At 42.8% G+C, this 13238-nt stretch overlaps 2 protein-coding genes across 2 annotated transcripts in view; both read left to right on the top strand.

Moving 5' to 3' along the window:
• Positions 1-799, top strand: part of LOC119408343 (alcohol dehydrogenase class-3) — a gene marked incomplete at its 5' end in the record, with an annotated part of 3753 nt that extends 2954 nt beyond the window's left edge. Inside the window, 2 exon segments of the mRNA XM_037675139.1 lie at positions 384-522; positions 632-799. Of these exon segments, the coding sequence (XP_037531067.1) occupies positions 384-522; positions 632-656 (164 nt within the window).
• Positions 800-1582: 783 nt separating this feature from the next.
• LOC119408344 (eukaryotic translation initiation factor 4E-1A) lies at positions 1583-6640 on the top strand. Its single transcript, XM_037675140.1, has 7 exons — positions 1583-1605; positions 4447-4544; positions 4792-4887; positions 5076-5139; positions 5467-5580; positions 5725-5864; positions 6248-6640. Exons 1-7 carry the CDS (start codon positions 1591-1593, stop codon positions 6360-6362), a joined length of 642 nt encoding a protein of 213 aa, XP_037531068.1. The 5' UTR covers positions 1583-1590; the 3' UTR covers positions 6363-6640.
• The last annotated feature ends 6598 nt before the right edge of the window (positions 6641-13238 follow it).

Below are 13238 nucleotides of genomic sequence, written 5' to 3'. Positions count from 1 at the left end.
CGTCAAACAGGAAGTCATCCGACGTCAAACAGGAAGTCATCCGACGTTAAACAGGAAGTCATCCGACGTCAAACAGGAAGTCCTCCGACATCAAACAGGAAGTCATCCGACGTCAAACACTTTGGCCAGAACTGTAAAGTGAGTTCATCAAAGTGGGAGGAGGATGAGTCGCTGTGGCATAGGCATCACAACCATTATTTGTGAACGGGACATGTCCCCCCCACATTACAGATGCTTCTGATGCCCTTGCGCTGTGGCGACCCCCTGCAAAGGGAAAAGCTGACAGAAGAAGCACGAGGTCTTTTGGTGAAATGATGTTGTTCCAACATGCAGTGATGTTCAAATTAAACTTCTAAAATGTTGTAAATGATTGTCTCCTGCAGGCTGGAAGAGTGTGGAGAGCGTTCCTAAACTGGTGGAAGACTACATGAAGAAGAAGCTGAAGGTGGATGAGTTTGTGAGCCACACGCTCCCCTTTGAGAAGATCAACGAGGCGTTTGACCTCATGCACGCTGGGAAGAGGTGGCAAATGTTTTTACATTCAGACCACATTAGGATGTTCAGGTTTCTTCTTCTGTTGCCTCTTGTTACAGTGTTTTCTCAGTCTGACACTTGCTTTGTGTCGTTGCAGCATCCGCGCCGTGCTCACGTTCTGAAGTGCCTAAAACATCCGTCGCATCGGGCCTCAGCCGTTTCCCTCCGTACACCCAGCTCTGATTTTGATAGATCAATTTTCAGTGTTTAGAACAAATGTTGACACCAACAGTTTAAATGAACTAATAAAAAAACATCTGCTGTTCCTGTGTTGTTTTAATTTTTTTGTTGTCTTAGCTTTTTGAACTCATCCTTTAAATTAAACTATGTACACAAACAGTAAGTCCACAGTATTACAGCCACACTTATCATCTGCATGAGGGTCCGCTGGGTACGAGCCGGGTCTGCAGCTTTAAAGGCCGACAGACTGAGCCTTCTGTGTGCAGTGCGATCATTTGGTCCAAATTTCCTGCTTATGAATTTAGGCTGGAGATTTCAATTCTGCTCATTTTGGCACATTTCATTTGTGTCACTGCGTTTCTAACAAGATCTGCCAGAAACTGATTCCTCGCATTTTTAATGCAGTTCAAGTCTGAGACACTGAGTAAAACTCTTTAAATCCTTATTCTTTGCTGAGATCAAGCTAAAATGACTAAAGTTATCGTTTTGAAATGTATCACCTGCCTCGTGCACATGCAAGATTCAACTCTGTGCTTTTAGTAAAGAAACAAAACTAAAACAGGTCTCTGAAAACGAGTCCTTGTGACTCCGACTAACCTGGATAAATAAAGGTTGATGAAAAACTCCAGGTGCTAAAGAGATTTTATCAATGAAGGAGCTGAATTAAGTTCCCCACACAGGACAGGTGACAGGATTTACAGTGTATTTGTATCACCTTCATAATGTGAGTAGAAATGCTTAATTTTGTTTCCATCAAAGCTGAAAACTAAAATCTAATTACTTTAATTTTTGTTCGCGCATGCGCACTGTTGTGATTGAGACGATCCAATCAGCTATTTCAACTGGCGCCAAAAACCTGGACGAGACTTCCGGAAGATGGCGACTGCTGTGGTGAGTTTCACACACAGGCAGCTGAATCACTCGAGGTGGGCTCGTTCTCTGAACAGCAACGCGTTTATTCAGCGAGATTCAGGATGATTTATTGACAGTTATCACCTGGAAGCTCAGAAACAATTTAAACTTGTGTAAATGATCATTTTCGTTCATTTCAACTTGGCGTGTTTTAAATAAAACGCGGCGTTTTATCTAAACACTCGCAGGTTTTCCTCAGTCGCTCAGAAGCCAGTCGGAGTCCGTTTGGACCGTTACAGACCGTTTTCCGAACAGAACCGTGCTGAGTCCAAACGGAGAAGACACGCGCACAGCGCACACGTCACCGGTGCGCCGGCGAACGATAGAGAAGGTTCGGCTCTGATCGGGTTTGTTCGTTGAAAAGCGTAAGGGGCGGAGCTTGAGGCCGACTAGTGTGTTGTTTACGGAAGTCTGAGCGTTTCTGTTGTAAACAAACATTCCCGGACCCCCTGCCTCCATTTTTAAGCAGCTGGGAGGAATTGACTTCCTTGCAAAGTGTGACTTTGAAGTGACGAAGATTCCAGTTAAATTATCAAACTTCCACAAGCAAGTTCTTCAGTTCTGGAAAATGATATTTCACCATAATTTCTCACCTCATGGATCAACTTTGTGGAAGAATAGAGCAATCACAGCATTGTAAGAGGGGGAAACCTCCCTCTTACAATGCTGTGATTGCTAGTATCACTCAGCCCTCTCCATCCATCCATCCATCCATTTTCTTTACCCGTTTGTTCCATTTTGGGTCACGGGGGTCGCTGGTGCCCATGTCCAGCAATCACTGTGCGAGGGGCGGGGTACACCCTGGACGGGTCGCAAGTCCATCACAGGGCCACATAGAGACAAACGAGACAAACAACCATTCACTCTCTCACTCACACCTAGGGACAATTTAGAGTTACCAATCAGTCTAACATGCATGTTTTTGGTCTGTGGGAGGAAACTGGAGTACCCAGAGAAAACCCATGCATGCACGGAGAGAACATGCAAACTCCACCCAGAAGGCCCCTGGACTGGGGTTTGAACCAGGGACCTGTTCGCTGAGAGGCAGCAGCTCTACCAGTTGCGCCACCGTGCTGCCCATTCAGCCCTCTGTGAACAGTAAACAGCCATCAGGTGCTAATGATCCATTGTTAGGCTGATGGTCCTTCTTGAGCATGTGATCAGCTGGTTCTGGTTGTCAGCAGCAAACTGGTTGATCCACTCTGAGAAGGTGCTATTTAAGAGACTGAGCTGAAAACAGCTCCTCAGACTGAGGAAGTCCTCAGGATGAGAGACGAAACATTTCTAGAATTTTTTTTTTGCTTTGTTTTGCTTTTTTTTTTTTGAATGTCCAGAGGACCAGATTGAACTTTTTTGGATCTATCTAAGTAAGTAAGTAAGTAATGCTGGTATCTGGTATCACTGAGTCCATGTTCTGCTCCTACAGACGGTACACGTCCTTCCTGATAGACTGTGGTGCCTTTTTAGTTTCAGATGTTGCACAATATAATAAACTAGGAATGACCATACTGTAGGTTTCATTATATAGTAAAGTCAAATGTATTTATATAGCACATCTATTAAGATAAGATGGAACTTTATTGATCCTGTCTATTATTATTATTATTATTATTATTATTATTATTATTATTATTATTATTTAAAAACAGCAGCTGATACCAAAGTGCTTAACAATAAAAATTATTGCAGTAATTTAATAAAAAAAAAATACCAAAAATTAAGTAAAAGCATTAAAAAAAACCATAAAAACACACAACAATAAAATACTTAATCAAATCACGTTGTGTTAAAACCCAGAGAAAATATTTGTTTTTAGATGAGATTTAAAAACAGGAAGTGAAGTGGCCTGTCCCAGAGTCTGAGAGATTTGTTTGTCATACACACCTCATGTGGTACATGTGGTGGAACGAGATTATGTACACAGGGTCCCAGTTACATCCCATAATAAAATGTAAAAGAAAAACCACTAATGTCTAATGCTGGGGGCGGATTGTTCCAGAGTTTAGGGCCCATGACTGAAAAAGCCCGGTCTCTGAGCTTCATCCTGGTTTTTGGTACAACCAAAGCAGTTGATCAGATGATCTCAGCGCCTGCGAAGGAACAGAAATAATCTTTCAATATTACCTACCCATTATTAGAATGATCTACCGTTCATATACTTCCTGTCCTCTCTGGATGTGACTCTGCCCGCCACCTGAGACACTAACCCCTGAGCGTTTCATGTGACCCAAGTGTCTGCTGCTTTTTCAAGATTTGCTCGGGACAAATCAGGGAATTTTGTTTTTGTTTTCATGAAATGCTGCGAAACCTGACACACAAAATTAAAGTACTCGTTGCAATGCCACAAAAACAATTTAAAAAGGGACAAACAAACAAAAAAAGAGCATATTTCATCCCTGTGCTGGTTAATGCATATTTTAAAATTAAGTTTATGTAAGAAAAGATAAACTGCCAACTATCATGTTTGTTTTTGTACCTACAAAACCAGCTGTTGTGCCTGAAAATGGCTGAACCTTGACAGTGTCCATTAAAGAGCTGAGACAGCGTGAAGCTCGACGGTCTTGGTGTTTCATGCTCTGCTTTGTTGAGGAACATGCAGATAAAAGATACGTTTGGTTGAAACCGTAAAGTTACCGGCGTAGAAAAACCACTTGTATTTTAACACCGAGCTGTCTCTACTGCTCTCCTCCTCTCTTCATCCCTCTTTTAAAGTTAAACTAGTTAATTGCCTTGTTGGGTAGCTATAAATATGTGCTGAGTTGGCAGCAGTTGTCACATGGAAAATGTTTTTGTTTGTATTTATTAAAAATATATTTTCAGGCTGCAGTTCCTCCACATCCTGAAAAGGAAAACTGTGAAACAACAATTCAAAAGGTTGTGAGTCCTGAAGCTTACATCAAACATCCGTTACAGAACAAGTAAGCTGCTGCCGCCGTCTTCTACTCCTCTTCCTCAGCAAGTTGAACGTTCACAGTATATTTCCCTAAAACCTCTGAAAGAGCTTCATCACAGCAGTTGAGTCTGATGCTGAAATCTGAGTTTTCTTACATAGTTTCTCTAGATTTGATTGATGTTTATGAACGCACACTGCAAGCTGTACGTCCTGCCAGCGTCATCAGACGTGCACGTTGCAGCGTCTTACAGCAGACTTTTGGTTTTTTACAGGTGGGCTCTTTGGTTTTTCAAAAATGACAAAAGCAAAACATGGCAAGCAAACCTTCGTCTCATCGCAAAAGTTGACACGGTTGAAGATTTCTGGGCGTAAGTGAAATATTGCTCCGTGTTGCGGTAACGCGCAGCACCGAACCTTTTACAGACGTGTGTTGGAGCAAAAACCTAAAAGACTTCACTTCAGATGTTCACTTTAAAATCAAAATGCATTTTTTGGCCTCTTGTGTTATGCAGACATTTATATTTTAAATTATGTACTTGCTGTGCACTTCCTGCAGACTTTATAATCACATTCAACTATCAAGTAACCTGATGTCTGGCTGTGACTACTCTCTGTTTAAGGTAAGAGCTTGTTCATTCTGTTTATCCACCTCAGTGCTGTCGAGCTGTGTTCTATGTTCTATGTTCCATGTTCTATGTTCTATGTTCTAGTGAAACTGCACATGTGAGTTGAACAAATCTTAGCTTTGAACTGTCACTTCTCTGATGGTTTCACTAAGCTCAGGAGGAAATACCAGTTTAGAATTTAATTTAAGATTAGAAATTACTAAATTTCTATACTTAAATAATTTTAATTTTAATAATCTTATTAAACGGTAAAAAAAAATTGCACGTCTGCATAATTAGTTTGTTTTGTTTGTTTTTTATTAAAACTATATTTGACTAAAGGATAGGGTGGAACCCATGTGGGAGGATGAAAGGAATCTGCGGGGGGGCCGCTGGCTGATAACGCTCTCCAAGCAGCAACGCAAATCAGACCTGGACCGGTTCTGGTTGGAGACGGTGAGCTTGGTTCCTTACAGGACCATGTGTCTACTGCTTCTCAGAATGACTCATTGATGTTTTGAACGTGGCGTCATGTACAAATGACGTTTGATGAGAACACTGTCGTCAGTAACAAGGTTTCTGTGCCCCCCCCCCCCGCAGCTCTTGTGTCTGGTGGGTGAGGCGTTTGATGACCACAGCGACGATGTCTGCGGAGCCGTCATTAACATTCGAGCTAAAGGAGATAAAATAGCCATCTGGACCACAGACTTCGAGCACAAAGAGGCCGTCACACACATCGGGTGAGCTGCAGAGAAGCTCTTTAAAACGAGTTAGAACTTGTGACAGGGTTTGGACCTTTTCTACTGAACGCCTCTCCTGTTACCTGGAGCAGAAACTGCTGCTGAGTTTTACACTTGGACCTCTTCAGGCATCGTTTCCATAAATCTGATCAAAGTGCTTTTATATTTGACCCTCCAATGATTTTCACTCCTGCATTAATGTAAAACTCTTTTTGTCCTGGTGGTTAAATGGAAGGCACCTGGGCAGTTGTTGAAGACGGTTCCCCTCTCATCCAAAAGATCCACACGAGACTCGTGTCTAACCTCCGAGACGGACAGTCTGCACCTTGTCCTCACTGTAGCTGTCAAATACAAAGACTTAGAGTGTGTCGTGTGTTTTCTAGGCGAGTGTACAAAGAGCGGTTGGGCGTCCCGCCTGATGTGATCATCGGTTACCAGTCCCACGCAGACACGGCTACAAAGAGCAGCTCCACCACCAAGAACAAGTTTGTCGCCTGACGGCCGTATTCTCCTGCCGCTGCACCGTCAAGACACGCACGCACAAATGTTCGAGTCTGTCTTTTGTTTGACACTTTACCAAAACTTTTGTTTCTTGTAATTATATAAACGATAAAATGTAGCATTGAGTTGAAATGGTTAAATCCATTATTTTGACAGAAGATTTATGTGTGATTTACTTTAATATTAAGGGTGATGGTCAAAACAAGTCACTTTCTAAGTTGAACTATAGGAATAAACATGTTTAAATGCACAAAACTCCAAAATATTTTGTTTAATAAAACATCAATCATTCTGTTGTGAGGAGTTCCATGAAGCCGCAGAACTTAGTTCAAATTTTAGTTGATATTATTTTGGCTAATTATGAGCTTTAATGTGCAGCAATTAAAATATTTAAATCTACGTTTTCATGTGACTTCAGTTCAGATCCATAGAAGAAGTTTTTGAATGTTAATCTGCTGAAGGATCTCACAAGAGTTGCTTTTCTTGTGGACAGTCCCCCCCTCCCCCAGTGCTGGAGCCATGTTGGATTCATGTCAGAGTAAAGTGCACTTTAGTGGGTTTGGTTTAGTGACGTGTGAGACGACACTATTTCAGGTACGGTTTTGTTAGAGGAGGTGTAAAGGGACCTGCAGCGAGTGAAGTGCCTTGTGTTAAACCTGCCGCCACCGTCATCCTGACGTGTAAAGAGTTGTACAAAGATTTATTTATGTTCAAAGTGTTTTTATTTGGTTTGGAATAAAGTGCTGAGCAGATCTGTTTGTTTCTGGAAGTTGGTTGAAATTTAAAAATTGATTTAATATATTTAATGTTTTGTATTTTGTACAAGAATTGGACCTTTTTAAACTTTGAAACCATCCATCCATCATCTTGTTCAGAAGTTGCGTCATGTGGCAGCATCTTGAGCAGGGAGGTCCAGACATCTCTCTCCACAGCCTCCAGCTCTTCTGGGAGGACTCCAAGGTGTTCCCAGGTCAGCTGAGAGACGTAGTGTCTCCAGCGTATCCTGGGTCTTCCTCGGGATCTCCTATTGGGCATGCCTGAAGGATGCCCAGGGAGCATCCTTACCAGATGAACCACCTCAACTGTCTCCTCTGGATGTGGCGGAGCAGTGGTTCTACTCCGAGTCTCTCCTGATAACTGAACTTCTCCCCCTGTCTCTAAGGGAGAGTCCAGCTCTGCAGAGGAAACTCATTTCAACCTCCTGGATCCACGATCTCATTCTTTCAGTCTCTACCAGAGTTCATGACCAGAGGTGAGGGGAGGAACGTAGACCGACCAGTAAACAGAGAGCTTTGTCTTACAGCTCAGCTCCCTCTTCACCACAATGGACCGGCACAGAGTCCACAATACTGCAGATGCTGCACCAATCTGTCTGTCAATCTCACGCTCCATTCTTCCCTCACTGTGAACAAAACCCTGAGATACTTGAACTCCTCCACTGGAGGCAGAACCTTGACCTGAAGAGAACAATCCACACTTTTCTGACAGGACCATGACCTCAGACCTGAAGGTGACCGGACCATGACCTCAGACCTGAAGGTGACAGGACCATGACCTCAGACCTGAAGGTGACAGGACCATGACCTCAGACCTGAAGGTGACAGGACCATGACCTCAGACCTGAAGGTGACAGGACTATGACCTCAGATGTGGAGGTGCTGATCCTCATTCCAGCTGCTTCACACTTTGAAACTGGTGTTTGAACATAAAGTTTATCTTGCAGGGACGGCAGATTTGAGACAACTCTGGTCCCGTGCAGTTAGAATCACTTTAATGAATGTTCTTGTCCCGCCAACTTTCAGTGTTTCAGTTTGTTCAAAGGATTCCAGTCCCTCAGCCCGACTTCAGTCAGTTATTCTCAGAACGAGGTTCTGTTTTCTGCCTCTTTAAAACTTCTCCATAAGCAGCTCGATGATGTCATGTATGATGTTCCATTCTGGATCGGTTTTTAACATGTTGGTTTCATGGATTACTGCAGGGACAAGTTGAAAACCATTTTGAATCTCAGCAGAGACGAGCAAAGACTTCTGGACATGAAATGTTTCTGTGACCAGCAGCTCATGCTTCTTGTAGAAACACGTTCATGTTCTTGAAGAAGGCTTCAGAGGTGTTTCCTGAGATTTGAACACCAAGGAGTGTTTGTTAAAAGCTGTTTTATACTCGGACCACTGCATGCTGCTGTCCGGACTGTCCTCTGCAGACCCTCACCACGTGGTCCAGCTGTACCACCAGGACCCTCGCCACGTGGTCCAGCTGCTCCACCAGGACCCTCGCCACGTGGTCCAGCTGCTCCACCAGGACCCTCGCCACGTGGTCCAGCTGCTCCACCAGGACCCTCGCCACGTGGTCCAGCTGTTCCACCAGGACCCTCGCCACGTGGTCCAGCTGCTCCACCAGGACCCTCGCCACGTGGTCCAGCTGCTCCACCAGGACCCTCCCCACGTGGTCCAGCTGCTCCACCAGGCTGTAACCCCGAGTGATGATGATGATGGCACCAAGTTCGACAAACCAGCGCTGGATGTATTGAAGGAGACTTCAGCCTGCAGAGTTTAGAGCCATGACTGGACCCAGACGGCACCGGGGTCGGGGCCTGTTCCAAAATATGACTGACTTTTATTTCGTTCAGACTTCAGCAACATCTGAGTTGGGACTTGGGTTGCCAGGTTTGTGCCGTACATTCTGTTAGACAAGTCTATGCTAACATTTCAGACGGTTCTGTTCAGACATTTAAATAATTTCTGGTTCAAGTCTTCAGGGCTCAGATGTTTTATTTCCCAGCAGGTCGGTGACATTCGTATCAAACCTTTCAGGCCTCGTCACATCTCGTGATGACATTTCTTGTGTTTCAGTGGCGTGATCAGCAGCAGCGTTCTGAATGAATTTGACAAGACCTCGTTTTATCCTCGTCTTCTGAGCTGATTAGCACATCTTCTAGTGTTGCCAGTGACACCTGAGGTGTGGACGTGATGCTCCTGATTTCCTGGATAGATGGAATTGCTAATCTGAGCTGACACCTGTAATTGACAGAGGCACCGTGCATGTGCCTGATCTCAAAGCTGCACGAGATAATCAGCAGCAGGAATCATCATTCTTAAGGATTCCTCTTTACAGCCTGTCTTAATACTGTAGTTTTATTACATCGCTGGTTGTTTCGGCCGAAGCTGTAGTTTGTGCAGAAACACCTTCCAGAGGTGATTTGTTTCAGGTCTAATCGTTCTGACACGGTTTTAAACAGCAACAATTTATTGCACCTTTAAACCGGGTCTTTGCAGACGTTACATGTTTGCTTCAGGTTTTGAGAGGTGCTCGTGATGAGAAGACTCATCGAATCAAAGCACATTTTTACAAGACGTCTTTTTTTCTACTTTTCTCATCTTATTTTAATTTTGTAAAAAAAAAAAAAAAAGAACATCTCGATGACCCCAGCCCCCACACATACAAAATGAGCAGTGGTGTGAGAGGTATGTGTGAACAAAGCTCCTCTGCAGCTCTTTTGTGTCCTTACTGAACCTCCATCCTTCTGGAAACTACATTTGTTTTTATTGGAGTGTGTGTGTGTGTGTGTGTGTGTGTGTGTGCGTGGGGGGGGGGGGGGGTAATAATATCTGGTTTGTAGACTGCAATCTGAATTCAGGACTGTGTAAATCAATTAAATCTGCTGTCAAAATATAAAAGTGTCACCTTTCTGTCTGTGGAAAATGTTTCATGATGAAACACTGAGTCAGACTGCACCCCCCCCCCCCCCCCCCGTGTCCACCAGGAGGCAGTGCAGCTCCACACTTGATTTGAGCATCAACCACAACCTTCTTGAATGTTTTGAAGAAACAGTAAATCTCAGTTACACACATTTGAGAAACACGATATCTGTAAATATCAGCCAAACATTTTTTTATTTATTTATACGATGACCCCCCCCCCCCCCCCCCCCCATCTTCAACCATCCCCAATATTTAAGGAAACAATTTTTTAAGTAATATAAAAACTAGAAAGCTTAGTTTCCTCAAATGGGTGGCCAGTTTCCATGCAGGCCTACAGGCCTACTATGGTGGAGGCCATCTTGGATTTTGACGCAGAAACTAAATTTTCCATAGAAACTTTTTTTATGCGTACATGCAGCCACACACCAAGATGGAGGTCGGTACCTCACTTATTGTCCAGGTTGTCCAGCTCAACCCAGATGAATGGATAGATGAGAGACACAAAGGAATCAAGGAGAAAAATGGAGTTAAAGTCTAAAAAAGTTCAATCCGGTCCTCTGGACATTTAAAAAAACCCAAAACAAAGCAAAAAAATGTAGATACGTTTCGTCTTTCATCCGAAAGACTTCCTCAGTCTGAGGTGCTGTATTCAGGAGTTATAGCTTTTCTAGTCAAAACCTGAACATATGATCATACAGGTGTGACTAACATGTGTAACTAACAAACAGGTGTAACTAACAAACAGGTGTAACTAACAAACAGGTGTAACTAACTAACAGGTGTAACTAACTAACAGGTGTAACTAACAAACAGGTGTAACTAACAAACAGGTGTAACTAACAAACAGGTGTAACTAACAGGTGTAACAAACAAACAGGTGTAACAAACAAACAGGTGTAACTAACAAACAGGTGTAACTAACAAACAGGTGTAACTAACAAACAGGTGTAACTAACAGGTGTAATTAACAAACAGGCGTAACTAACAAACAGGTGTAACTAACAGGTGTAACTAACAAACAGGTGTAAATAACAGGTGTAACTAACAGGTGTAACTAACAGGTGTAACTAACAGGTGTAACTAACAGGTGCTAAACACACACAAAACCAAAGGGATGTTGTTTTCAATCAGGAAGTGATTTCCAGCAGCTCTTCTTTCTATCTTCTCTTCGAATGGTGTCCCTATAGAGTTTGTTGATTCCTACAAATACTTGAGTATCTTGGTCGACTCACATCTCTCTTTTAAGCTCCACATGGAAACTTTGTAAAGAAACTGAAAGTTAAACTGGGTTTCTTTTTCAGAAACAGATCCTGTCTAACTCTGAACCCTGAGGAACACCTTGTATCTGTGACTTTCCTTCCCTCCGTTGATCACGGTGACATTATTTACATGAACGCTCCTACAAGAACCCTGCAGATGTTGGATGCTGCAGATGTTGGATGCTGCAGATGTTGGATGCTGCAGATGTTGGATGCTGTCTATCATGGTGCACTAAGATTCATAACTGGCTGTGATTATCGTACCCACCACTGCACCCAGTATTCACTGGTTAACTGGTCACCATTAACTTCACACAGACTCTCCCACTGGTACATCTTCATCTTTAAATCACTTCCTGGTCTGCTGCCTTCATACATCTCCTCCTACATGTCTCTGTGTGAGTGCAGCTACAGCGTGCGCTCTCAGGACATCATTACCTGCAGTGTTCCCTCAGTGAGGACTGAACTAGACAAAAGGACCTTCTCCTACTCCGCTCCTGTTTCCTGGAATATCTTGTAAAAACATCTGAAGCTCTCGACCTTTGACCTCTCTAAGTGTCTTTAAGAATCTGTTGGACTCCTGGCAGGGACCAATGCAGACATGTTCCTGTTTTTAGTTTTCTACATAATTTTATAATGTAGCTTTTTTTAATTAGTTTTATATCACTTCTTTTATATACTTTTCATTTTGTATGTGTTCATATGGATGTTTATTGTTGTGTGCACTTCATTTATGGTTTTTTTTTAAATCAGGTCTCTCTTGTAAATGAGTCCTCGTGACTCGGTGAGACTAACCTGTAGAAATAAAAACTGTAGTTATCACTTATCAGTATATTTTTATGTTGTTTGAATGTTGTGTAAGAATAGAATATCCACAGTTATTCAACCCAGATGTTTTAAGACAAAGACCTTGTGCTCTTGCATCCTTCTGAGCCCTTTTTTAAAGTAGCACTAATAAAACTGCTCTGTGTCCTTCATCAGGATGATGAACCGTGTGAGCTAGCACACTGACATTGCTCAGCCAAGTGCGGAACATAGTAAGCTAATTTATTTAGCAGTTCACTGACTTGTAGTATGAGTACAGTGTTGTCCCGGACCATGATGTAATCTGCATGCTGACAGCAGCTTCTCCTCCAACACTGCTGCCATGAACAAAAGACAGCACGATAACACTTCTGCTGGAGCTCAAGTCTGATAATGAGAAACACAAAGGTATTATCCATTCAGTGCTCATACGTGCTCAGTCTTGAAGTGGGCTGGAGACTACACCAGCTGTCAGAGGGCCAAAGGTGGGATAAAACCCAGACAGGTTGTCAGTGCCTCACACATCCAACACAAAGACACGCATCCATGCACACACGTGCAACACACAAGGCATCATTGAAGCTAACATGCATGATCTTTGACAATACGATGACCTTGTGCCTCCACTGAACAAAGATGACGTCTTCTGGTCTGAAGCCGCTCGTCATCTCCATCACACGACTAGTTTCTGGTTTAATCCACGTTACTGCTGCTCGATCAGCCACTATTGATTTTCTTTTAAACTTGTATTTGTGTCCTTGCCAAGAAGCATCATGACATGAGCAGACTGCAGACCAACTTCATGCCACAGCCGTTATGTCAAAACCAATAAAACACATTCAGTAGTAAAGTGTGCACATCACGAGTCAACTGAAATGTCAGCAGTCCAAAAATGTCACAAAACCAAACTATAAAAGGTAGACTGGAATAAATCAAAATAAATTTAAATAGATGATAAACAGCTCAGGCAGTCATTTTATTAATCTATCAAATGTCTTACTGATGATTTAAAAACAAATAATATTTAATGGAAATGTGTCATTTTATTCTCTGAAATGTGGGCATTAATGCCTGCGTGTGTGTGTGTGTGCGTGTTCCTTCTTTTGTTTGCA

This window comes from Nematolebias whitei, chromosome 4, assembly GCF_014905685.2.
Source record: "Nematolebias whitei isolate Nwh7 chromosome 4, NemWhi1, whole genome shotgun sequence".
Lineage (NCBI taxonomy): Eukaryota > Metazoa > Chordata > Actinopteri > Cyprinodontiformes > Rivulidae > Nematolebias > Nematolebias whitei.
This window is presented reverse-complemented; position numbering and strand designations above follow the sequence as displayed.

What these genes read in the sequence shown, in the direction of transcription:
- LOC119408344 (XM_037675140.1), top strand. An exon ending in AAACATCCGTTACAGAACAA is followed by an intron (nt 4,545 to 4,791) that starts GTAAGCTGCTGC and finishes GGTTTTTTACAG; the next exon opens with GTGGGCTCTTTGGTTTTTCA. An exon ending in ACCGGTTCTGGTTGGAGACG is followed by an intron (nt 5,581 to 5,724) that starts GTGAGCTTGGTT and finishes CCCCCCCCGCAG; the next exon opens with CTCTTGTGTCTGGTGGGTGA.